The sequence below is a fragment of the Coccinella septempunctata genome, chromosome 7 (assembly GCF_907165205.1).
Source record: "Coccinella septempunctata chromosome 7, icCocSept1.1, whole genome shotgun sequence".
NCBI lineage: Eukaryota > Metazoa > Arthropoda > Insecta > Coleoptera > Coccinellidae > Coccinella > Coccinella septempunctata.
In genome coordinates this window covers 20,555,035-20,576,139 of record NC_058195.1, presented here as the reverse complement: position 1 = coordinate 20,576,139, position 21,105 = coordinate 20,555,035, and the positions used below count along the sequence as shown (strand labels likewise).

General features: G+C 32.8%; 2 protein-coding genes across 3 annotated transcripts in view; one reads left to right on the top strand and one right to left on the bottom strand.

Moving 5' to 3' along the window:
- The window catches only part of LOC123318072 (TBC1 domain family member 16), a 443,130-nt gene that overhangs the window by 308,892 nt on the left and 113,133 nt on the right, over nt 1-21,105 (top strand). The window lies entirely within an intron of this gene.
- LOC123318075 (putative nuclease HARBI1) lies at nt 18,877-20,176 on the bottom strand. The gene is made up of 5 exons (XM_044904771.1): nt 19,852-20,176; nt 19,584-19,780; nt 19,352-19,484; nt 19,138-19,296; nt 18,877-19,083 (listed from the first exon to the last, which is right to left on the bottom strand). The coding sequence occupies exons 1-4, from the start codon at nt 20,098-20,100 to the stop codon at nt 19,195-19,197; spliced, it is 681 nt and encodes a 226-aa protein (XP_044760706.1). The 5' UTR covers nt 20,101-20,176; the 3' UTR covers nt 18,877-19,083; nt 19,138-19,194.

Genomic DNA, 21,105 nt, shown 5'->3' with positions numbered 1-21,105 from the left:
ACTTCCTTATCGCTACCACCCTAGATAACAGCGAACTCGGTCTCCGACTAGCAGCTACTCTGGTAGGTTTAATATTCTTCCTAGTGAAAAGAATAGCTGGCGCTCGAGATAAGTTTTCTCCGAGGAAACCACGTTACAATATAAAAATTCATATATTTGAATAAATATATAAGAAATACTGCAGAAATATTTCAACGCATCACCGGATTTTTTTTCGGAATTTTTTAGGTAATATCCGTAAAATTTCTGCTGACTTTTTGTTTTGTCGTTAGCATCCCTTTTCTTAAGTTACTGTTTTTTTAATGTGTAAAGAAAAATTGTTTATATGCTATCATTCTTTTTGCACTGGGTAGTCATCATAGTACCTCGAAAGAGCAAATAACAACAACAAAATATCTATCTGTCTGAATATATTTGACAGTCTATACCTTGTTTGTTTAACAATTTATAACTTCGTCTATAGACGAAGACAAATATCCTTCCATAATAGATATTCTATTGAAACTATATTGCATACAGTAGCATTAATTTATATTTCATTTTATCCCTTGAATTACTTTGGAGATATTCAATTACATTCACCTACTACCCCTTTATGTATATTAAATACAAATTTAAATTTTCGTCGTATCCTAGTTAACTTTCAAATTACGCGCTCTTGTCTAGACTATACTAACTTGTGCGTCGACGCGTCGTTGCCAGCCCCTCCCCCCCCAAAATAGAATCAGCAGCGATGCCAGTTTGGAGGAATTTTCCTTAGATTTTGTGATGTATTTCGATTTGATAAAAACAAATGGCTAGCTCGGTGTCTCATTTAATACTGAATTCACAATATGTACAAACATCTGTTATATACATTACATCTCCCTCTTCAACAAAATAAAATTCAATTTAGAATTATAAAAATTTCCCTAAATTTCTTACATCTATATTATCAATTATATTAAAATTATAATAATTTACATTATAATAATTGCCTAAATAGGTTGTCTTATTTTCCTACCATATCTTAAATTATAAATAGTAGTTCTGCGTGAATTTTCTATGTCTTGAGTATTTGAAGTACAAGTATTATTAACTTCATTTTCTTCATCCTCAATATCAATGTCAGATCTATATCTATAACTGTTCACAAAGTATGGTTTTATATGATATCTGTTTCTCCTAATTATAGAATTGGTACTTGCTATTTCAACTAAATAAGATCTTAAATTAATTCTCCTAATTACAATTCCTTTTACCCAAATATTATTCATTTTTATATATATTTTTTCATTTTTATTTAAAATTCTTAAAGTTTTTGACATCCTGTCGTGATATGTCTTCTGTTTGTTTTGTCTTTTCACTAAGAGATTTCTCTGTCGCTTAAAATTTATATTTCTATGATATAACAATTCATTTTTAACAGGTAAAATTGTCCTAGTTTTCCTATTAAAAAACAATTCACTAGGTGAAGGTATGTTTACATCTATTGGAGTATTTCTACAGTCCAATAAAGCTAATTCTAATTCTGTATCTGATTCTGAATTTTTCTTTATTATATTCTTAACAGTTTGAATAGCTCTCTCTACCATATTATTAGAGCGTGGATAATTTGGACTAGAAGTTATATTTTCAAATTGCCAACTTTTTGCAAAACTCTGAAATTCAAAACTAGAGAATTGTGTACCATTATCAGACATGAATATTTGTGGTATGCCTAATCTACTAAATATACATTTCAAATTTTTAATAACAATTTCTGAAGAAATAGAATTCAATTTACAAATTTAAACATATTTTGAAAAATAGTCAATAACAATCATATATTTTTTGCCATCAATTTCAAACAAATCACAACCTATTTTTTGCGATGGATATTCGGGAATGGGATGCGGTATGAGTGACTCTTTGAAGTTATTTCTAGAATACTTTTGACAAATGTCACATGATAATAATACATTTTCTATGTCACGAAACATATTTGGCCAATAAAGTAGTTCTTTTGCTTTTAAATTACACTTAACAATGCCCATGTGGCTTAAATGGATCAGATTCAACATTTCTCTTCTCAATGATTCTGGTACACCCAAGCAATTTCCTTTATAAATTATGTCATCAATAATAACCAATTCTGACCTTACATTGTAATATAATTTTGATAAAGAATTACATTTAGCCCGAGAATTCGGCCATCCTTCCTTAATATATTGACTAATAACTTGAAGAGTTGAATCTTTTTTAGTTTCCTCTTTGAACTTTTCTAAGTATTGTGGTGAAATTGGAAAAAACTTTTTCAAATAATTAACTTGTGCTTCATACTCATTTTCAAAAATGTTTGTATCGTCCTTTTGCATATTGATTCGACTCAAGGCATCAGATATATACATTTCCTTTCCAGGCCTGAACTGAACATCCAAATCATACATCTGCACATCCAAAAGCATTCTTTGTAAACGCATCGGACAATCAATTAATGCTTTCTTGAAAATATGAATCAGCGGTTTGTGATCGGTTTCTACAATCACTTTTCTACCATAAATATATTGATGAAATTTCTGTACCCCATACACTATTGCTAACATCTCTTTTTCAATTTGAGCATAGCATTTTTGCGCATTATTTAAAGACCTCGATGCATATGCTATAGGCTTGCTTTCTTGTAATAGTACCGCTCCCAAACCATCTTTTGAAGCATCCACAGATAACACCAATATTTTCTGTGGATCATAAAATTTTAATATTGTTTGCGATGACAAAATTTTCTTTAATTGATCAAAAACTTCCTTTAGTTTCCAACCCCATTCAAAAATTGTATTCTTTTTTAATAAATCCCTCGAAGGGGCAGTTATTTCTTCTACATTCGGAATAAATTTATGCAAATAATTAATAATACCGAGAAATCTTTGCAATTCTTTCACATTCGTTGGTTCTGGATAATTTTTTATTACTGAAATTTTACTTTCATCTGGCTCTATACCATTACTCGTTATTTTATGACCCAAGTAATTCACCTCCGAAACTGAAAATTTACACTTTTCTTTATTGAATTTAATATTATTTTCGCGCGCCCTTTTTAGAACTTCGACCAGCCTTTCGTCATGTTCTCTTTGATTTTCACCCCAGACCAGAATATCATCTATATATATGCTGACACATTGAATTCCTTCAAAACATCGTGAAATTTTTCTCAGAAAAATTTCTGCTGAACATACCAAACCAAAAGGTAATCTTTTAAACCTGTACCTGCCAAATGGAGTGTTGAAAGTACATAATTTCGAACTATATTAATCTAATTCAATATTCCAAAATCCATTATTCGTATCCAACACAGAAAAAACTTTAGCATTATTTAAATTAGCAACAATATCTGTAAAAGTGGGAATTGAAAAATGTTCTCGTTTAATTGCTCTATTCAAATTAGTGGGATCAATACATATTCTAAAATCTCCATTAGGCTTGTCTACAATTACTAGGGAGTTAACCCACTCAGTTGGCTCGAATTCTCTAGCTATAATGTTTTGTTTTTCCAAATTATCTAATTTATTTTTCAATCTCACCCTTGGGGAAAGCGTCTAGCTGCATGGATGCAAGGTTTAACAGTTTCATCTACCTTAATTGTATATTGACCTGGTAAACACCCAATTCCATCAAAAACATCATGAAAATCAAGCATATACCTCTTGGTGTCACTCATTTCCGCTACCATTCTCGCAATATCCAAGTCTTCTATTGAGGTTTTTCCAATTATTGGTCGGCCATATCCTTTAGCTATAAAAAATTTTACATTAAATTCGTTATTTTTATAAAAAACTGGGGCTGTAATAAATCCTATTATTTCGATTTGATTTCCTGTATATTCTATCAATTTGGTATCATCTCTCATAATTAATTCGGATTTGAAAATTGCATTGTACAAACTGAATGGAATAACATTAACATCAGCGCCAGTATCTACTTTGAAATTTACTATTTCATTATTTATTTTTAAATCGACTGTCCAATTTGATTTTGTAGATGAAGTACTATTTTCCACTGAACCTATATAAAGTTCTTCTTTTCTTGCAATATTATTAACACTTTTACTTTTACAAAATGAAGCAAAATGATTGTACAAACCACACTTTCGACAAATTTTTCCGAATGCTTTACAATTTCCCCTGAAATGAATAGTACCACATTTCGTACAATGAAATTCATTATTATTATTTCTTTGTTGTTGAAAATTATTACTATTAAATGACTTGAAACTTATCTGTTTTCTTTGACGGCTCCTGGGATGTTGTTGTCCTTGTCCATTAGATACTTCATTCTGTCTCCTTGTGTTCGGCGCCTGCTTCTTCATACCCATGTGAAAATTTTTTCGTCTCACTTCCATTAATTCTTGATTATCTTCTCTCTTCCTCATGCTCGGACCAGGATTTGAACATAAAATTTCCAATTGTTTATTCGTTATCTCTGCAGATTTACATATTTCCACCGCCTTTATCAAGTCCAGATTTTTTGTTCTCAAGAGTCTGTCCTTGACGTTTTTATCTTTGATGCCTAAGACCAATCTGTACTTTATGAGAGAATCTGTTAAATTTTCGAATTCACAATTTTTACTTAATTGTTTCAACTGAGTTACACATTCATCCACAGTTTCCGATTCTTCCATATCTCTGGTGAAAAATATGTACCTTTCATATGTAACATTAACACTTGGTATGAAGTATGCCTCAAATTTTTCTAGAATATTCTTCAATTTCATTTTTTCTTTTTCATTTTCAAACTCGAAGGTATTGTATATTTTGAGGGCTTTATCACCGATGCAATTCAACAGCTTTATATTCTTCGGATTCACTTTCTGCTTTTGTAGCTTGAATGAAAATTTTGAATTTCTGTAGAAAGAATTTCCATTCCACTGCTGGATCTTCTTCTAACTTCATTTCGGATGGTGGCTTGGCTGACATGGATACGTACAACGAATTTTCTTCTGATTTCATCTCGGATGGTGTCTTTGTCATTATTACAATTATAATTCAATATTATTTTTCCACGAGAGGATTTCAATTTTCCACACACGCTTATGTTCGCTTCGACTGCGCCATGTGATGTATTTCGATTTGATAAAAACAAATGGCTAGCACGGTGTCTCATTTAATACTGAATTCACAATATGTACAAACATCTGTTATATACATTACAGATTTATTTTCTGATGTCCAGAAATCTGTTCTGTTTCATATATCACACTATATATTCTATCTATATCTATATTTTACATTCTACAGTGACTAGAGTTCAGGTTCAAACCGAGTTCAAAGTTAAATCCTTCTCAATTTTGGACAGTTCAGTTCTATTTTGTCATTGTCAGGCAGTCAGGTTGAATTGGGTTCAACGTTGGATTCAGCTTTTATCTGAACTCTATAACCGGCATTCAATCGTTAGAATTGATAAATAATTTGTGAAGTAGATGAATGATTTCTAATCATATTCTCTTTGGGAACTCTGACTTTATTTATTTTATTCCTTGGATACAAATGAACTTAACAAGCAGTACTTTCAGAAGTCGATATTCTCTATCCGTTCTTTTCAAGGCTTGATGAAAATAAAAATCCAGAATCTAGGTTATTCAACATAGTAAAGTGAAGATTTACTCTACTCTGCATACCGTATACTGGGAAATAAAATTTCTGGACCTGGCAACGCTGATCACTATCCACTTTAGCCAGCTGCACAGTGCAGAAACGAGAAATGACAGTAACATGAGATTTGGGCTTCATTCTGTCGAATAAAGCAACAACAAATCTCCTTTGTACTTTATTGATTAGATCAAATATATAAAAATAAAAAATAAATTCTCAGTGAATCGTGGATCATTCCGAAAAAACGCTTGATTCTTACATGTCCGTTGTCTAACCTCACATGCGTACATAGAACTGAATTTGTGTCATAGACAAAATAATATCATATTTTTTTTCTTGATTACGCTGTCCAATAATCTATTATACATTTCAACACACTTCCTTTCTTGGCCGGCGAAATCGAGATAACTTAAATATTAACATCAATAAATGTTCAACAAACATCTTAACTTTTCAAAATTCGAGTGACCTAACGCTTTTGTAAAAATGTCAGCAAGGTTATCTACAGTAGGAATCTTCAAAATTTTAATCACATTTTCTTTCCCAGAATCATGAACATAATGATAGCTAACTTCTACATGCTTACTATTCGTAGAAAAATTTCCATTAATGGCTAGTAATCGTGCAGCGGCATTGTCTTCCCAAATTTCAATGGGATCTGAATGACATACATTTAATTCTTTCAAAAGTCCATCAATGTACAATACTTCATCGACTGCTTCTGCTAATGCTATATATTCTGCATGACAAGATGATTTTGTCACTGATTTTTGTTTTCTAGAGACCCACAGTACCGGATTATCAAAAACTCTAACTAGAATTCCGCTTCGAGACTTTCGATCTATAATATCTGAGGCCCAGTCTGCATCAACAAAAGAATTTATAACTTCATTGAATTCAGAACTAAAGTTCAATGATAAATCTTTTGTGTGATATAAATATTTTAATACTCTAAGAGCATACTTGAAATGTGTGATACTGTTGCAGTTTTGAAAAGCACATAAATAGCTAACAGCATACGATATATCAGGTTGTGTACCTTGACTTATATACAACAATCCACCAATCAAATTTCTGTAACCTAGATTATCACCTGTATCGGGTTTTGATTTCAAATTCAATTCAATAGGCGTTTTATAAAGTTTTCAAATTATATTTCAGAACTAGATCTTCAATGTATGCTTTGGCTAAAACTCAATTTTCTCCCTTCTTGATCATAATCAACATCTATACCTAAGTACCTCTTCACTTTTCCTAAGTTCTTCATTTCAAATTTATCAGATAGTTGCCTCTCAATGATAAAAATCTGCTCGATATCAGGACCACAAATTAGAAAATGGTCAACATAAAGAAAAATATAGAGTGAAGACTGTTCATTTTGACTTAAGTATAAACAACTATCATAACTAGAAGTGCAAAAACCAAGAGTTACAAGATAGTGATTAAAGCATTCATAGCATGCTTTAGGGCTCTCTCGAAGTCCATACAATGCCTTTTTTAACATGCATACTTTATTTTTATCATCATCAAACCCTGCGGGCTGATAAACATAGACATCTGACTTGAGTTTTCCGTTGAGAAATGCAGTTTGATCATCCATCTGTTCTACAAACCATCCATTCACACACACTACCGATAGCAAATTTTTAAGAGTACACATACGTGCCACAGGCGCATAAATTTCTTCTTCTAAAGATTTTGGTTGTTGACAACCTATTGCAACCAATCTAGCTTTAAATATATTAGGTGACTTTCTTTGAAAAATCCATTCGACATTTATAAGTTTGTTATCGTCAGGTACAGAATTTATGTCTACTAAATCCCAAGTGTTATTTCTGATAAGACTGTCATATTCAACTTACATCGCGTTTGACCAATTTAACTTGTCATTGGAATTAAGGGCCTGATAATTACTAGGTACAATATTCGAAAAATTTGCGTCTATTTATAATCTTTGTGCCAAAGTGGATTTTTTATTGTTCTTTTTGATCTTTCAAGACTCAGTTCTTCATTTGATTTCAACCTCTCTGAAACTCACTGACTTCCTCACACTCAGTCACTTCCACACTTTCAGGTGATTCATTAATTGACAGTTTTATAAATCTTTCGTTATTTTCTTTAAATCGAACATGTCGAGATTCAACTATCTTATTGTCTATGAGCATTCTATAACCTAAATCAGTGTAACCTACCAGAACACCTTTCATAGATTTTGGGTCCAATTTGTTTCTACGTTTCTCAGGGGTTCTTACAAATCCAATGCTTCCAAATATGCGCAAGTTTGAAACATCTGGTTTCTTACCTATGAATAATTCATAAGGATTTTTATTGAAATCATTGGCACCGATTGTTCTGTTTCTTAAATAAGTAGCAGTTTTTACACACTCAGGCCAATATTGTTTGTGCAAGTTTATGTCAGTCAGTAAACATCTGGCAGTGTTCATTACAGTACGATTAAACCTTTCTTCAACTCCGTTAAGTTCATGACAATAACTCGGACTAGGACGCAGATATATACCATTTTCTTGTGTGAAATCAAAGAAATCTCGATTCAAATATTCAGTGCCTCGATCACATCTTATCTCTCTTATCTTTTTACATGTTTGATTATTAATGAGTCTAATATAATTTCGAAAACATTTAAAGACCTCGTTCTTACTTTTGATACAGTACACAACTCCTAATCTACTTAAATCGTCTATGAAACTCACGAAATATTTTTTTCCCTTTAAACCTTTCGGTGATATCGATCCGTTAACGTGAATTATTTCGCCTATAGTTTCAGCTTTACTTCGATCGTTTTTAAATTTTAAATTGGACATTTTCGAAGAAAAACACACTTCACATTTAAGAAAAATATTTTAACAGTTTTTGGTAACCCTAGTACTATCCGATCTCTACACATCTTATCCAAATTAAGAAAACTTATGTCGCCAAGCCTTTTATGCAAATTTTCTTTGTTAGTTGCTTCAGAAATACACGCATAATTGTTTGAACTTGTCAAATTTACACTTCCTGCCGAATAATAAAGACCTTGTTTCTTATGAGCTATTCCTATGATATCTTTTTTTGAATTATAAATTTCTAGAAAATTATTTTTTGCCCAAATAGTATTAGCAAAATCAGTCATTTTTGATACACTTAACAAATTTTTTTTCATCGCAGGTGCAAAATAGCAGTTTTTTATCTGAACCATTACAAATTTAGAATCTACTTTAAAATTGACATTAATTGTTCCAATTCCTAGAGCTTGAATTATAAATCCATCACCTACCTTAATATCGACAGGTTTAGTCAGATTTCTATAAATAGAGAAATACTTATCATCGTTAACTATATGGTCTGAACAACCGCTATCTAGAAGCCAAGTCATTTGTTCCATTGAACTACTTCCTTCTTCTGATTCGTCCTTTGGTGAGTTGACAGATGCATGGAATGTGTTTCTTCCTTGTTCATTATTGCTCTCAATCTCTGCTGTATTGCCTCTTGTTTGCCTGTATCTTCCTCTGTAGCTGTAAGTCTTCTTCAGCTGGTATCTTGGATTATTGTTCTTATTCCTCAAGGCAGGACAAAAACGTTTGATATGGTCTGGTTTGCCACAGTGATAACAATTTTTACTTCCATCAAACTTCCGATGTTGTCGATTACTCCAGGGTTGAGAATTGAATGCATGACCTGGATGATAAGCTTCAGTTTTAGAGTTTCTATGTGACTCAAGCAACAACTTTGACTTCACATACTCGAAAGTTTTCTGTGCAGGTGGCAAGGCATCTACAATATCTACAAAGTGATTTGAACTTTTTGGAAGTGCCAATAACAAATAATTCAGACGGTCGTTTTCTGTGAGAGATTCTCCAGTGGATTTTAACTCGTTAACACACTTTTCAAATTTATTAATGAAGTCTTTGGGATCTTCTTGCTCCCCCATTTTGAGATCCAAGAGTTTTCTCTTGGTTATCAACTTTAATGCTGTAGAACTGGAAAGATATATCGAGTCTAGCTTTTTAATCATACCTGCACTAGATAGTTTCGTTTATGATATGTTCCAACTGTACGTCTGAAACTCCTTGAACAATTATGTTCCTATCTTTCAAGTCTTTCTTTCTCCATTCATTTCTTGAATTTTCATCTGTAGGTGCTTCTTCTTTGAGTGGATTCAACACATTTTTCGCTTCCAGAACCAGTTGTAGTCTGTAATTTCCATTTACTATACTCGCCCCCATCAAAAACCGGCAACGTGATACTTTCTTCTCTGTTAGAAGGCATTTCTTTTACTTGTTACGGCAACGTGATTCCACTGATACCTTCTCTGCTTGTAGCCATTTCCTTTGTCTGCTTCTCAAAAATATAAACCACTGGCTCCTACTACCATGTTAAATAAAGCAAAAACAAATCTCCTCTGTACTTTATTGATAAGATCAAATATATAAAAATGAAATATAAATTCTCAGTGAATCGTGGATCATTCCGAAAAAACGCTTGATTCTTATATGCCAGTTGTCTAAACTCACATGCGTACATAGACCTGAATTTGTGTCATAGACTAAATAATATTATATTCTTTCTTCTTGATTACGCTGGCCAATAATCTATTATATATTTCAACGCATTCGAAGAAGCGCAAGCCGAACAATGAAGCATTCATTGGTGCCATTTTGATTTTGTCGTTTGCGCGTTGTCTCGATCGTTTTGTGTGTTTGTGCGAGACTAACGTGTCTCACACGAGTTGAAATGGAACGAAATGAATCCCAGTTTGATTCCCACTTGATTCTTGGTAAGTATTTTATTTCCTCTTCAACGTTTTCCATCTACGTGTTATTAAATCTATCCAAGTGGAACGAGAGGTTGAATCTTTTCAATGGAATTTTCGAATGATTTTTTTTTCTTTTTATAATAGCTATTTTAACATGTGATTGGGAGGTAATGAATTCCATGTTTTATGGATTTCTACTCGTATTTTTTCATTTTTTATTATTTGTTTACCTATTTATGTAAATATCATTTGATTGAGTTGTATCATACTGTTAATATTTTGGAGAATCTTTTGGTGTAAGAACAAATTATGAAGAAGCGACACATGCCGAAATCATACGAAGTGTTTTCCATACGGATATGGTTGGATGACTTCAGATGATGGACGGAATAAAAAGTGAGTTTTATAATTTTTTCATATTCTGAGATTTTTTGCTTTTCTCCAATTCACTCTCAGAACAGAATGAATTTTGTGTTTCATTTCACGACTGCTTGCTGTTCGAGTTGCTGTCTAAAATGAGAATCTGCACTAAAATTTTTCTCGTGATGTGAATTTTTACAGGACTTTTATTGTTTTGTAAATAATGCCTTCACTTTATAGAGTGTGAGAGTCCAACTTCAAACAAATTCGGTGCATAAAGGACAGTTTTTTTGTTGTAAATATACAAGCACAGGTCGATTAGTATTTTCTCAAGTGAAGGAATATTATACAGTAAACTGATACATTATCGAAAATTTTTATAATTTTTTCCGAGGGGGTACCCACTTTCGCAATCGATTTACATTAGAAGACCGAAATCATCATCCGAAATCCCGAAATCATCATTCGAAATTCAGAAATCATCGTCGAAATCATCTTGATTTACGAAATCAATGTACATTTTTCTCATAGTGGTTACACTCTCGATTTTATCTAATGAATATCCTATATTCTGAAGGTTTTATCAAGTTACATTAAAGTTAGTATGTACCAAATATCAAAGTCTTATTTATTGTCGTTGAAAAGATATTCAACAAACATCGACTAATTCGAAAACGAGGGAATCTGATTCAACTCAATGAAATAACTCAAGTAATTCAAAAATCGAATGTCACGAGGTACTTAATAATCATTTTCTGTCGAATAAAAAGTTGAATAAAACTAATTAATGAGAGTAGCAGCGAACAATAGCGAGGATATTTATAAGTTTGTCGTTCTGTGGAAAACAACGTTTGTAGAAAGATCGAACAAAAGAATAAGAAATAAGAACTTAATACTTGGGTGCGCATGTGTAACTTTAGATAGCACCCTTTGAAAGTAGTCATAAAAAAATTAGGATTGTCCTTTGAAATAGTATAGTCATCACTGTCGTCATGTCTCATATTAAGGTTACGCTGTTCAACATTTTTCTGAATGAAAAATAGCGCAACTTAAACAACCGATCGCTCTGTCCGAGCATATTTACAACAACAAAAACTGCCTTCGATTCACTGAATTTGTTCAAAGTTAGAGACTTTACACTATATAATCTTCTGTTAACATCTATTTGTTCTGACACCAAAAACCACACCGATCATGAATTTGACAAGTTGAAGAAAACACCCTTCAGTAATCCTTTGAGTACTATAAATATTCCATACCACCAATGTAGTATCATGTAGTACTGACAGGTTTTTCATAAATGATTTTTACACCATAATGGCCGTCAATTTCGAAATTATATGTATGCTATTCAGTTCAAAGTCCTCTACTAAGGAGCATCATTCGAAGCCAAATGCTGTGCAACAATCTCTAATAAAGATTCCGTATTTACTGCTGCTCAAATAATTCTCTGAAATATTTCAATAAAAGTACATATTAATTACTTTTCGTCCAATTTTGCGATAATCTCCCCAATTCTTCGTAGAAGAACTTTCTTGACCCTAAATTGACAAAATATGAAACTTCTGAATAATCATAAAAATATATTCATTACAGGAATGCCAGTAGTCGACGACAATTCTGGTTTCAATTATCTGCAGATCTTGATGACGAAGATTATGAAGGTTTCATGTATATCTTACATATTTTAATGGAGAAAATTTCAAGATGACAGGAATACAAAAATTTATGAATTCGTCAGATTTTTCGTAGTATGAAGGAAAGCCATGTTTTTGCAATTTGGTACTGAATATTGAAAGATTGCATGAAATATTATTGATGCATTTGCTTATGTATACAGTTCGAGAATGTTATAATATCTTATGAGATATCTAATTGAAAAATTTGAAAAAAGAATGAACATTTGTATTGATGGGAGAATATCCTGAGATTGGGGTGATATTACACATAGAAGGAAGAAAGACAAATTTGGTAGGAACATTGAGATACTTCAATAAATATGAGGAAAATTGCCGAAATTCTGAAGTGCAATAATATGATATAACAACAATGAATTCGACCAGTGGCAGACTTCATATCGGAAAGTAGTGTGATATTAGGAATGTGTGTGAAGTTGGCCCAGCACTTTCCGGTTTTCGAATGAAAAATTTTTGTGCTGAATTGTGCTAAGTTAGTGCGGATTTGTGCCGTTGAAATTTTTGTTTTATTCCACACGGTTCTCAAAATATTTCACAAAATGTATAGAATGGGCTAGCTCAGCACTTATCCAAAAAATGAGTTTTGCCAACTGAAACAGGTTGTGCTATGCATGTTCAGTGTTGTGCCGTTCGAATTTTTGCGAAAGTCCCTCTTATATACCGGAAAACCTGAAATGAAGAAAAAAGTTAGCCCAGCACTTTTGATTTTTCTCCTCAAAAATTAGTGGAAAAATTAGTGCTACATTTGTGCTGACTTGTGCCGTAAAAAAAAGTCAGCCCAACACTTTCGTTTTTTCTCAACGAAAACATATGTGAAAAATTGTGCAAGACGTGTGCAAACTTGTGCCGCTGAAATTTTCACGAAAATCCTTCTAGTTTTTCGAAAAATTTAGATTTTGGAAAAAGGTCAGCCCAGCACTTTTGTGTTTTCGCAGTTTAATTTTTTTTATAAAGTTGAGCTACATTTGTGCTGATTTTTGCCGTTGAGATTTTCAGAAAAAACTTTTAACTTTTCCTTCAAATGGTGGATATCAGAAAAATCAGTGGATTGCCTGGAAATCAGTATATATGGCAACAAGCCTAATATTCATACCGTTGAGGTTGGCAACCCTGCGTGCACAACCTACGACTCAATGTGTGTGAAGTTGGCCAAGCACTTTTCGGTTTCAGAAAAAAAAAATTGCGCTGAATTGTGCTAATTTTGTGCTGATTTGTGCTAATTTTGTGCTGATTTGTGATGTTGAAATTTTTGTTTTATTCCACACGGTTCTCAAAATATTTCACAAAATGTATAGAATGGGCTAGCCGAGCACCTATCGAAAAAATGAGTTTTTGCGGCTGAAACAGGTTGTGCTATGCATGTTCGGTGTTGTGCCGTTCGAATTTTTGCGAAAGTCATTCTTATCTCCCGGAAAATCTAAAATGTAGAAAAAAGTTAGCCCAGCACTTTTGATTTTGCTCCTCAAAAATTAGTGAAAAAATTTGTGCTACATTTGTGCTGATTTGTGCCGCAAATATTTTCTCGAAAATTCGTCAGATTTTCCGGGAAATCGCGAAATTGAAGAAAAAGTCAGCCCAGCACTTTCGTTTTTTCTCAACGAAAACATATGTGAAAAATTGTGCAAGACGTGTGCTAACTTGTGCCGTTGAAATTTTCACGAAAATCCTTCTAGATTTCCGAAAAATTTAGATTTTGGAAAAAAGTCAGCCCAGCACTTTCGTGTTTTTTTATAAAGTTGTGCTACATTTCTGCTGATTTGTGCCGTTGAGCTAAAAGTTTTTTCTTTAAATCTCAACGGCACAAATCAGCACAAATGTAGCACAACTTTTTAAAAAAAATTAAATTTCAAAAACACGAAATTGCTGGGCTGACTTTTTTCTGAATTTTTTGGAAAACTAGAAGGATTTTCGTGAAAATTTCAACGGCACAAGTTAGCACACGTCTTGCAAAATTTTTCACACGTCTTGCACAATTTTTCACATATGTTTTCGTTGAGAAAAAACGAAAGTGCTGGGCTTTCCCGGATAATCCGACGAATTTTCGAGAAAATATTTACGGCACAAGTGAGCACAAATGTAGCACAAATTTTTCCACAAATTTTTGAGGTGAAAAATCAAAAGTGCTGGGCTCACTTTTTTTTTCGATAAGTGCTGGGTTAGCCCATTCTTTACATTTTGTGAAATATTTTGAGAACCGTGTGGAATAAAACAACAATTGCAACGGCACAATTCAGCACAAACCTAGCACAATTCAGCACAAAATTTTTTTTTTTTTAAATCGAAAAGTGCTGGGCCAACTTCACACATATTAGGAACTAACGTCCGTGAAGTGATATTGACAGGACAATCAGAGATTAGAGTGAAGTAATTTAGTAATTAGTATTCAAGTGTTTGTATTTGATTTTTTTCTGATTGATTATAGGTTATTAATTATGCATTGAATTTTTTTTTATGTATATCATTGATAATAATTATCATAAAGTATTTGTTGAGAACAGTTGAGAACCCACTTGAGAAAGAGTTAATAGGAAAATATTTCAAAATTCATTTGAAGTTAGTATTAAATCAATTTCAAAAGGTTTTTGAATCCGTTAAAACTAAATTTAGAATTTTTTCGTTTTTGACAGTTCGTCAATAAAGGGATCTGTATAAAACGGATCTTAACTGTATATAAGGGTTGTTTGTGTTAAAAACCAACTTCCTTTCGAAGAAAGACAACAATTTCAGCGAAACTCTGAGACAACGGGCTACCCATCCCGAGACCGTCCTCCATTCTGTAGAATACGTTCTCAAACGAAAAATAATCTAGATGAAAGATACTCCTACAGCGCTCGTCAGTCAGAGATGATGTCCAAAAAAATGTGCTTGAACAAAATCTTACATTGGGTCTCTGTCTTCCCGAATGGGCAATTTGTTCCACAACTATGATGTCAGAGTGACCTATAAATCTACCATTACCCTATATAACGTTGATATATTCTCCATCAGTGTGTAGCGTAAGTATATATTATATGGAGTACACAGAAACAATGGAGTTCGACAACATAGAATATGAATATTTTTTTTTTTTGACTGTTTATATTTTCATTTGAAGGAACATTTTGCAAATACTTATTATATTATTAAAAGGAAATTCTTCAATGTCATTTATCAAGTTTATGTCGTCGCTCCTTCTCAATATTTCTAATTGTTTAAGAAGGGTTAAGCGATAGAAATTCTTCTCATAGTGTAGGATACTGAGTTTTTCAATTGATGTCTTATGGTTGTTATCTATGAGGTGGTTTTCTAATGCTGAAGCTGGTCTATTCTTTATATGTTCTGAAAATCTTATATTTGCTTCTCCTGTAGTTATGCCTACATTCTCACAATGTTCCTTTAGATAAAAACATAACCAGTCAAAAAAGAAAAATATTCATATTCTATGTTGTAGAACTGCATTGTTTCTGTGTACTTGTTTAGAATTAATGTATACATATGTTTCTCCTGAGTCACGATCCTCTCAAATATTTGTCACGAAAGATGTACGAGATCATTTTAATAATACGATCCGAACAACTTTAACAGATGCTCTGCAAATTTCAAACTTTAGTCTGGAACTTGTCCTGTATTTCATGACGGTAAGACATCAACTTTGTTTCTTTTATATGTCTCGTTCATTTCATGTCATAAATGTAATGTGAATGTCATTTCAGACCAGCCTGATGATGGCATATGCCGAAATCGATAGCTGAAATAAATAATGGAATAAAACCAGTGTCTGAATTTTCTCCGTATACTATATACCCCATATAACCTCCTAGTACACAATGAAGATAGCATACCACCGTTAAAGCAGTGCGGAGTCTACAAATCAACATGTGGAGACCTCAATGGCAACGCAGTTCGCTCGTCCCCCCTCTAGTATTTCGGGAATTAAGTCTCTGATTTAGGACTTAGTGTGCGCTATTCGCTCCATAATTAAAGAACACTCAAACGTTGTTTCTTCCACACCATTTAAGCCAACTCCTCTCAGTTCTCAGGTTTTTGATATATCGATCGTTCACCTTACCACTTTCAAGCGGGGATTTCTAATCTGAGCTGAACATTATCAGGTATATAGCAGTCCGTAATGGGTACGATTCCAAATGGGTGGACTCCATGATGAGATAGGAGAAGCTGAAACGTCTGGACGCCTATTCACGAATGTCGTAGAGATGACTTGTCTCCTTCGACAACTCGTATACGACTTGTCATCTCATTTCTCTCACGCATGCTAAATCGGTATTTTTGGACGATACAATTGAAGTGAACACTGTTGCCAAACGTACACGGGCCAACTAAACTACGCAAGTCACATTTTTAGTTAAAATGTGCTCATAATCGGATAATTCATAGAAATAATAACATATTAAATCTATGGGATAATTTATGGTTAGATTAGTTAGGTTCATTCTCATTCGTTTTACCGGTTCAAGTTATTTCTACAGTTCCTTGTAAGACGAGATTAATTACATTGCAACGAGTCGAAAAATATTGTGTAAAAGTTTGTTATTAAGACGAAATAATCTTTTTGAGAGTATAATATACACATATTATGTGTATAAACTTTTAAAGTGATCGTGCGAATTTTGGAAGTTGTACTTTTTCGGGGTAACCCACGTGGGATGGTATAGGTACATCCTAGACTCCTCAGCCCCAGGAATCATCCCACAGCATATGGAATATAGTTATTTGATTTGATCGAAATTACGTGCATAATTGCTGAGCCTAATTCCTGATCTGGTCCACAGCAGGGGGCTTCTGCTGCCCAGATTGGGTTTGTGTGAAAAGCAAAGCAAAGTTATTTCTAAGTTATTGTTGAGCTCAGAGAAGCAAATAATCAAATGGCGTACATATGTGAGGCTCAAAAAAAAATCCTTATACAATTTTTAAATGATCATCAAGAATTAAAGACTGGAAAATTCACCAAAGATTTCACATATCAAAAGGCACAAGCTCTTTGGGAGCAAGTAACTAATTTATTGAATTGTGTGCCGAATGGGGCTGTGAAGCCATGGAGCAAGTGGCGAAAGGTGTGTAGAACAATCATTGAAAAGAATGTTTTGCAATTACAGTTTTTCGTAGACATGGCAAGATATGAAAAAGAATGCCAAAGCAAAAAATGCCTCTATTAAAAGATATTCTGCAGGAACAGGTGGAGGACCTGCTCCTAAGAAGCTATCCGAAGTTGATTCAGATATTGTAAGTATGTTGAGTAGTAATCAACTAAATGGCCTGGAAGTAGAAGAAACGGAAGTGGAGTTTTCATTCCTTTCGTCACAACCCGAAAATGAATATGGCGAAAAGGTAAAGTTTTTTCTCTGAAATATATTCATGCAGTCTTTATTGTTTTTATTATATTTTATTAGAATTGCTTCTCTTTAAAATTGGATGCTGAATGATGAAATATGTGGATGAAAATGAGAATGTGAGTGTTTCAGTATTTATATATTCAGAATGAAAATTATACTTTTGCAGATGTTTGAAAAAAATCTTGTAGATAGTGAGTATGCCACTCCACACAGCAGCTCAATGAAGGTAAGGAGTATGTATCAATATAATCTGTAAAATATATTAACAAATATTCAATAGATTGCAGATTCAGTTAATCTTGAACATGACTATGTTGGTAAATCAATTCCAAAGAGGTTGTCAAAAAGTAAGAGACTTCAGACATCGTTGGAGACATCAAAAAATTCACTAAATGCTGTAACTCAGAGGAATGAGATATTAGAAAAGTACTATAAACAAAAAACCTATATGCATTTAAGGAATTTGAAAGCACAAAGAAGAATTGATAGAATGAATACTTCTTGGTGGAAGTATTTAAGTATGAACCATTAATTTTCTGAACTTTAAAATGAGTATTATGATAGGAAATGTTTGTGGACTTTCATTTCACCAGTTGTGTTATTTAGCTTGTGAATGTTTCTTTTAGTGAATAGTTCCTTTTTAGTGATCATTAGCAAACATGTTATATTCTCAAATAAATATTATACCTTCCCGGGACAGCCAACGGGAAGGTCTGTTTCTAAGATGTATTTCAATTTTGTGAAGCAGATTTGACACTTAATTGGTGTTATATTTTTAGTTATGAATTTTCAGAACATTCATACATTAAACAATTATCATATAGTTTGCTTTATACTTAATTTAAGCAGGTAATTTCTTGGAAAATATTTGAGCTAAATGAAAATATACATACATAATGAAAAAAAACTTATTGCCATTCACAGATTGCAATTTACTCTACAAGTTAATTAAAATGGTTATTTATAATTCGTAGCCTTAATTCTCTACCTGCATGTAAATGTACATTTCCGGCTGCATTTTCTACATAAGCTGGAATATTTGATTCTACACCAAAATCTGCGTTCAAAATGTCATCATCCCTATAAGGTTCTGGAATCCTCTGGTCAATGCAGAGATTTGTGCAGTACCACACATGCTTTAACAATTCTTGCTGCCTTAATAGGTTTATAATGCAATACACGATGTTTTAAAAGACACCTAAATCTGTTCTTTAAGACTCCATTACATTGCTCAATCTTGCTTCTCACAGATGTGAATTGTCTATTAAAACGTTCAGCTGCTGTACCTGGTTCAGGATTTTTTAATGGTGTAATCAACCAAGGACGCAGTGGATAACCTATAACATAATATATTTGCATAAATGTTCACAGTATGACACAGAAAACATTACCTGAATCCCCTAACAAAAAGAAGTTATTGTTGTTATCATGTTCAAATAATTTTTGCATCATATATAAGAAATATTTGACTGATTCCAAATGTATGCATTATGTGTACTGCCTGGAAATTGACTATTTACGTGCATTATTTTCAAACTCTCATCACATATCTGGAACATTTTATATGCATTAACTAATATGACACTACAAGTTTGTTTTCCTTACCAACTGTACATTAAGAGAATGATAATTTTTTCTATTAACGTAAATATGTTCCTCTTCTGATGGCATTACTATTGCTACATGTGTGCAATCAATAATGCCTATACCCCCTGGTATACGAGTGGCATTATAAAACCTGAAACATATTGACACTACATAATAATTAATGCTATTATACAACTTTTGTTGTGTACATGTTTGTACCATTATTGGAAAGAATGTAAGTAATCAGAACCTTGCTCTCCTTCGTGTAAGCTCATTCATATCTTTAGGAAAGTGTATCCACCTCTGTTGCATAACATTCATGTTTAATGCAGTTGTTATTTCCTCAATGCACCTACTTACACTAGCTTGGCTCATGCCTGTAAATACATTGGACCCCAATATTGACTGGTAACTTCCTTGTCCAAAAAACATAAGGGACACCAGCAACTAAAACAAATTTTACTTTCTCACTTGAGTATTGAAATAATTGTTGTATTCAATATATTTTATGCACTTACTTTTGTCTTGAAAGTTAGTGCAGATTGTCTTAAGTTTGGTAGATTCAAAAGCTCAGTTAGTTCTTGGTACAATTTTCGAAAAGCCTTTTTTGTGAGTCTAAAATGTTTCACGAATTGATTATCGCTTAACCTTTCTAATGGATCTTCTCTGTTGTGAAATAAAAGTCGGGGTATAGACCCCGCTTCTATTTCTGCGTGCTCTACATTTTCTAATATTATATTTAATAAAAACACCTCGTCCTCGTCCATCTCTAATTAAATGGATAATAAACTACTTGGAATAAACAGTAAACTTTGTTCGTTTGCGAATATTTATATCAGTCACAGAAAAGTTGCTTATATAGCTTATTCCGAGGGGTGAACCGGTCATGAAAATGTTGTACACCACAATTCAGACAATTCACGCAATTCCTATAATAGCATATAAAACAATTCAGACAATTCAACAATTCACACAATTCAAGAAAATTCATGGCAATTCACGGACAATTCAATACAATTCATGGCAATTCAATACAATTCATGACAATTCAATACAATTCATGACAATTCAATACAATTCATGACAATTCAATACAATTCATAGTTATGTATTTTTTTTTTGAATATATATTTTGGGAATTTTCTTCACATCACACTATGAGAGGTCTGAAACCACTCAATAATATATCTTATAGATATAGCCAGATAGTAGTTAAGGCTAACTTAGGCTAGCTTACAGAAATTGCTTCTATCCATGGATATCCTATACTTCATTGTTCGATGTACTATTAACCTCCCCTCATCAACATAGTTATATAGTTATATAGGCTGATTCAAACAACGTTGAAATTTAACTGAATAAAATGTTGTGAAAACGACCTAATATAGGATAAGAGCATTCCCTTCCATAACGACAATTTTGAAAATTGAGATATAAAATTGTATGATCCGAAAAAATACTTTCAGGTAAATTTTTTAAAATTCCCTCAGCAAATGGCTCTAGAGTTATTCTGTGCATAAAATCTTTTTGGTCAAAATGGGCAACCCTAATATTGAATACAACAGAGCGTACCCGTTCGTAACGACAATTTTTGTAGGTTTTTCCATATTGAGTTATAAAATTTTATGAAGCGAAGAAATACTTCTAGGTGGAATCTTTTGAATCAGTACCTTCTATCAAACGCAAATTGATCGAGTAGTTGAAAAAAATGGTTACTGTGCAAGCTATTAATTTTAAATCATACATCAACATGTCGAGTTATTTCATGGAAT

Bases quoted from the DNA above. Each gene is read 5' to 3' on its own strand.
- LOC123318075 (XM_044904771.1), bottom strand. From the start codon at position 20,100: ATGGACGAGGACGAGGTGTTTTTATTAAATATAATATTAGAAAATGTA. The intron at 19,485-19,583 runs GTTCTGATTACT...AATATGTTTCAG, and splicing joins CTTACACGAAGGAGAGCAAG to GTTTTATAATGCCACTCGTA. The intron at 19,297-19,351 runs GTAAGGAAAACA...AAAATGTTCCAG, and splicing joins ATTCTCTTAATGTACAGTTG to ATATGTGATGAGAGTTTGAA.